General features: G+C 56.2%; 1 protein-coding gene across 1 annotated transcript; it reads left to right on the top strand.

The window, feature by feature from the left end:
* Positions 1-1,569: 1,569 nt before the first annotated feature.
* LOC104167064 (twinfilin-2-like) lies at positions 1,570-6,090 on the top strand (the record flags this gene model as incomplete). Its single annotated transcript, XM_009707188.1, has 2 exons — positions 1,570-1,647; positions 5,912-6,090. Coding segments are annotated over 2 exons (257 nt in total), but the record flags the coding sequence as incomplete, so codon positions are not given.
* Positions 6,091-6,144: the final 54 nt, after the last annotated feature.

Raw genomic sequence — 6,144 nt, 5'->3', positions numbered from 1 at the left:
GGACAGGCAGGACTTCCCCAGGGGGCTCCCCAGGACATTGCTGTCCACCTCTCTGCCTGCATCATCATCAGCCTTTACATGCAGGGACAAATCCATGCCCGGTCTTTCAGCCTTGGGGCTGGAGGAGGTGCGAGCAGTGCCCCAAGCCTGGGGTCTGCTGCCAGGTCACCGGTGTGTGACAGTCGGTGGCTCCCCGTGTCCCTTGGGTGCGTGGTGGGTAATGTCGAGGCTCTGCCCGCGGGGAAGCTGGGGGGCTGTGCCGAAGGGTGGTACCCACTGCTGGTGGGACCAAAGCAGAATGGATACGGCCCTTGTCGGCAGGGAATGGCTTGTCCAGCCACCGTTTTTGTAGGGATGGCTTTCTATGCGAAGTGCCTTGACCGTGGATGCTCTCAGGCTCCAGGGACCAAAGCAGGGCTCCTTACTGCTGTGGGCTGCTCTGGCACTGTGATCAGTAATGGGCAGGTGGTGTGGCAAAGTGCCAGGAGCAGGGAGCTGCCGACGGCGACTCCGAGCACGGATTCTGGTGTGGACTAAGGGGCGTCTGCCCACGTCTCTAATCTTTGCAACACCAATTTCTTTAGTATTTCTAACAAGCGCAGAGCTGCCTGCGCAGGACCCCCTTGGCTGTGTGGCCGCATCCAGGAAGGAGCGCGGGTGTGTAATCGAAGGGGCTTTCAGGGGCAGCTGGGCTGGGAGGTGCTGGGCACTCTCTGGGCTGGGAGATGCTCCTTGTTGGGGGGCTTGGCCCCTCTAAGCCAGATCTCTTGGGCGTTGCCTTCGCACATAGTGTGTCTCGGGTGGGATGGGGAGCTCTGCGCTGGTGATGCTTTCGGGGTGGGCAGATTAAGCCTCCCAACACTGGCTGTGGGCTGCCCCTTCAACATCCGCTGCCCCACTGTCGTCTCCTGGTAGGATGCCAAAGACTGCTTGCTGGTGCCTGGTGCTCAGGGAGGGGGGTTGAGGAGGAAGGTGGCTCCCCAAAACATTTCTCCAAAGCCTTCTGCAACCAAAGCCCCACTGATTCTAGAACAAAACCCCAGGGCTGTTGCCTTTCCCTTCTGCAGGGGCCCAGCTTCAAACCAGTGCCTCCAGTTTAAAGTCGTGCTGGTCCCCAGCCATCTCAGAAGCAGCATCCCCACCGCATGTCACGAGCCCGGGATGTCACAGCCTATTGGGACATCTTCCAGCCACCCCCTGTGCGCAAACCCTGCCGCTCTGTAAAGCAAATAAACTTGTCACTTGAGCTCTCCCCGCCTGCACCGGCCAAGCCATCGTCTAAATTTGGGTGATTATGTTCACCCAGGCCAAGTATCAAGTTCTCTGGATCACATGCACTCCCAGCTGCTATTTAACTCTGATACTGTGGGGAGACGCAACACTTTGCTCCCAGCTGTTTGGGTTTTATATTATTATTTTTATTAACATTTTTTTGGCAACAGAGATTTTTATTTATTTATTTTTTAAATTTCTATCCTGCCAAGTTGCTCCTCTCCCCAGCCGGTCACCGAGCAGCCCAGCACCTGCTTTGACTGCTAAATCTGATCACGATGTTTCTGGTTCTTTCAGCCACCACGGAATTAAGGGACTTTTTTGCCAAAGCCCGAAATGGTTCAGTTCGGCTCATCAAGGTCATCATTGAGGATGGTAAGTCATGTTTTTAAGTGCCTTGATTTACGCCATGTCGGTTCTGTTTCGTCTCTCCTCCTTTCCTCTTTGCCACTGTGGTGCCGGCTCATGTTTTTGGAAACCCCAAGGAAAATGCTGCTGGGGCTCCCTGGCACGTGGCAACCCAGACCTGAAATACAAGGCCAAAATTTGGGCAGCCTGGACCTGAAATACAAACCCAAAGTTGGTGAGCAGCTATTGGAGCCCTTTGCGGGGAGCAACAACTTTGCTGGTAGACCGACACTGGTGTCCGGGATCAGTGCTGGGCTCTGGGGGGCTTTTGCTGCTGCTGTGGCTAAGAATATTGTGGGAGCCCTGCGAGAAGCTGCTGTGGGTGCTGCAGGACCTTGATTGGGGGCGATGCACAGCATCTTCCTCCTTGGACGTGGCATCCCACGCCAACCAACCCATGCTCAGGGGAGGGGTGGGCAGTGGGGTACTCCTTGGCACGGGGCTGAGCACGGGGCCCCGATTGCATCCTGTGAGGGATATTACACTCTGAAACCCGTCCTGTCCCAGCCCCTGCTCCTGTGCACGGGGCTGCCCCTAGCCCAGTTTGCAGGCTGGCACCAACCTGCCCACGTTTGTCCCATGGAAAGGTGCCTTTGGGTCGCCTCTACGTCTGTCAAACAAGTGGAGCAAAGCACTGATTGAACGTCCCAGCAGGGAGCCTCTGTGGTGTAGGTTTTCCATCGCCTCAGCCTCTTACCATTGCATATGAATGACTTGTTTCTCACGCCAGTGGGGATGTTAATGCCCTGCCAAGCTGCCACCACCTCCCTCAGGTGGGCCACCAAGACCACACTGCGAACACCGAGGTGGACATGGTCGTAAGGAGCCTGTAGTCATAAGGAACCTGTGCTGGCCTTCGAAGGGGCTCCAAAGCCCCATTTAGGAGAGCAGCATGACTCGAAATGTTTGGGACACATCAGTGGGGCCACTGCAAGGTTTGGCGGTGTTGGCTTTGTCCTTGGTGAGGTCTCCGTGTGTTGGAATGTGACATCTGCGTTGTTTCTTCAGAGTGTCTTTGGCAACAATTTTACTCTCTCGCTCCTTTTGCTTTTAAAAAGTGGGAATCGGGTTTGCATTAGGTAAGTCACAGATGCCCCTAAGCCTGGCCTTAGGGTACTAGGACTTGTGCCACTGGCTTTGGGTTGTGGCTGGTGACGCCAGCAATGGAGACTTTTTACCCTCAGTGGAAACCATGTCCCACCATCTCTGCTCGGGCTGAATGGGATATGTTTAGCTGTCCAACGTGTCATCGTCAGCAGCTGATTCATGGACCAACCTTGCTTGACTGCTTCACAGTCCGGCTCTCCCACCCTGCTGACTCCTTTCCCCTGGCCTGGACCAGCCATGGGCAGCTCTGGAGGAGCTTGTGTGTCTGCAGAAGCCTCTGAGATGTGGCAGAGCCTGAGGCTACCGTGGGTAGGCAGGTGGAAGGAGGAGACCCGGGAGCACCTCTGTGCCGAAGGGCTTGGTCTGTTGGGGACAAGGTGGTGTTGGTCCCACCAGCCTGGCTCAGGGACCTCTGTCTGCCTGCCCGTGTGACTTGGGACAAGGTGCTTGGCCTCTCTGGGCCACCACTCTTCTGTAGCACAGGGGACATCAGCCTGCTGCTACCCACCAGAGAAGGACCTTTGGGCAGGAATGAGCGGCCAGGCAGATGTCACAGCCAGCCAGCCAGACTCGAGCACGCTGACCCTGGAAGAGATGTGTCCCGAGCCAGCTGGGGAGGACACACCAGCTGCCCTGCCTGCACAGGGCATGTCGAAGAGGAGCCTCCAGTGCCGCTCAATGGCTTGCAGAGGAGCTTCTGCCCTATGGGGCATTTGTCCTGGGGCATTTCGGAGCAGGCAGCGGTGGGTGGAAGGAGAGGAAGATGGTGCAAGGAACCTTATGGTGGATGCTCTGTGTCCGGGCATCCCCAGGACAGCACCTATGGCTGAGCAACCCTTTGGGAGCTCTTTGAGGCCTTTGGGGGCCTGCCAGCAGAAGCTGAGGTTGAATGGAGAAGGAGTAAAGGGGGAGCAGGTTGTGCATCAAGGCTCGGCAACGTTTTCCTAATGTGAGAGCGACTTGTGGTTCAACGTGTTTTGAGATTGTGCTGTACTCCTCTCTGTCAGCCCATTTCTGGACAAGGTTGGACTTCCCTGTTGGGTGCGTTTGTTTGCACGTAGGTGATGTTGTGCCCCGAGCTTTGCAGACTTACGGCTCCCGTGCTGTCCCCCGACCCCCCGCCGGAGCTGCAGTCAGGGCTGCCTTGTACGGACATTTCGGAGCAAGAGAGCCTGCCTGCAGCTGCATGCTGGGGCATCTCCAGGGCCAGAAACGCTCCCAGCTGCGCTTTTTCCAGCAGCAGTGCCCTGCAGAAATGGAGCCTGAAATAGCTGGCACTGACGATGATGCTTTGCTGAAGGGCGGCTGCTTTGTGCTTCCCTTTCCCGATGCTTTCCTGGGGAGGAGAATTTGGCCCTGAATGGGTTGAGCTGAGCTGCGAAGAGCCCGATGGGAGGCAGGGGAATAAGCTGCTCCTCCAGCCTGTGGAAAGCTGGAGGCTGTTGTCGGCTCACGGTGGCACAGCCGGGGTCCAGCTTGGGCACAGCCCGGGAATAGCCTGTAGTGACTCGGCACCGATTGCCTCATGCATGAGGTGTTGAGATGTTTGGCAGACAGAGACACCGGCAAGCTGCCAGTGGGTTTGGCTGGGTGAAATTCCTTGCAGTCTCTTCAGGATCCCAGATCCTTGCGATGCACGAATCCATTTGCAGGGCTTTATGTTTATTTTCAGGATACATTGAGGTTTTTACACTTCTCTTTCTCAAAACAGGTAGTTTTGCTGACGGTAGAGTATTTTCAGCACCTTTTTCTCTGCTGTCATTGTTATTGTACCCTTATGTGTATGTGCCCCTCGTGCGCAAATAATTATGGGTTCAGCGTGGGACGGCAGATGCCGTGGTGGCGTTGGGCAGGGAAGGGCTACGCTGCTGTCGGTGAGGGAATGCCCTGCTTGGATGGAAAAGGGAAGTGAGAGTAATTCATCCCAAACCCTTTATTCCTCAACTATTTTCCTTAAAAACTTTCCTGCCACGGGACTTGGAGCTGCTGAGCAGATTGGGTTGGGAGGCAGAGGGCTGTGCCCCAGCCCAGGGGCTCTCTGGCTCCCAGTGGGCAGCAGGGCCATGGGCAGAGGTCCAGGCTGGGCATCCCCTCGAGTGCCAACCGTCCAAGGCCCCAAGTCATTTTGCTTTGGAACCTGCACAGATTTTCCTACATCTTATTCTGAGTCTCGACGTCTCCCCACCCCCAGACCTTTCTGCATCTAAAAATGGAATAAAAATACAGGCTGTTTTCCAGCAACCTACACTGATCATCTCCAGTGCCATTACTTTTCCATCCAGCCATCCCAAAGCTTGGTTTGACCCTCACAGGAGGGGTTTCGTGTTCATAGGATGCCTGCACCAGCGTTCAAATCCCAGCTGAGCACTGCCCACCTCGCGGGGCTCCCAGCCCCACCACTGCTTGCGTAAAAGCTGAAAAAAATACCCTCCAGATACTTGAGACGCTACCATGTATGTGAAATATGTAGATCACGTCCAGAGGCTGGGGCTCTTCTGACAGCATGGTCTCTCCCCAACCCCAGGCTGGGGTCTCTGGGGCATCCCTGGTCCCTGCGGACAGGGGCTTCAGGTATCAGCTCTGATCTTGACTCCTCTGAGGTTATGGGGAATCTGATAAGAGCAGCTTTGGCTCATTGTCCTGGCTTTTGCTATGGGACCTTTATTTTTCTCAGCACCCTAAGTCTAGGTGGTTCCTTGTGTCCCTGGTGAGGTATCCTAGTGCCCGTAGAGCTTGGCCAGGTGGTTCGAGGAGGTCTCGTGTTCCCCTGTGAGCAGGGAGGGGTGGTTGGGGACTATGCGGCTGGAGGGAGCAGAGCAGAAGGAGGCTATGGGATGGTCACCAGAGAGGAGACCTCAGTGGTGAGCACAGGAGGGGAGGAGATGGTTGACAGGAGACGGTGGGATGCTGGCAGAAAACCAGCCTCTCCACAGCAACCGCAGCCCCGATGGCATCTCCTGGGGGTGTACACCTCTGCATGTGGCTAAAGATTGTTGTTTGTGTTTCTGCAGGACGGCATCATTGTCAGTGCTGGAGCTGCAGCAAGCCCTTAGACGAGCTGCTGTGTGGTCCTGCAAGGTGAGCCTTGCCTTCATCTAACACCACCTTTTCCATCTTCTTCCAGAACAGCTTGTGCTGGGAGCCCACAAAGAGCTGTCCCGGCGCTGGGACGCCGACTACGATGCCTTCGTGCTGCCCTTGCTGGACGAGCAGCAGCCGTGCTACGTGCTGTACCGCCTGGACAGCCAGAATGCCCAGGGCTACGAGTGGCTCTTCATCTCCTGGTCCCCCGACAGCTCCCCGGTGAGCACCGCGCTGGACTGTGACACCCCAATGTGGGGACACAGACATGCTCTG

Source organism: Cariama cristata, unplaced genomic scaffold (genome assembly GCF_000690535.1).
Source record: "Cariama cristata isolate BGI_N322 unplaced genomic scaffold, ASM69053v1 scaffold29219, whole genome shotgun sequence".
Lineage (NCBI taxonomy): Eukaryota > Metazoa > Chordata > Aves > Cariamiformes > Cariamidae > Cariama > Cariama cristata.
This window is presented reverse-complemented; position numbering and strand designations above follow the sequence as displayed.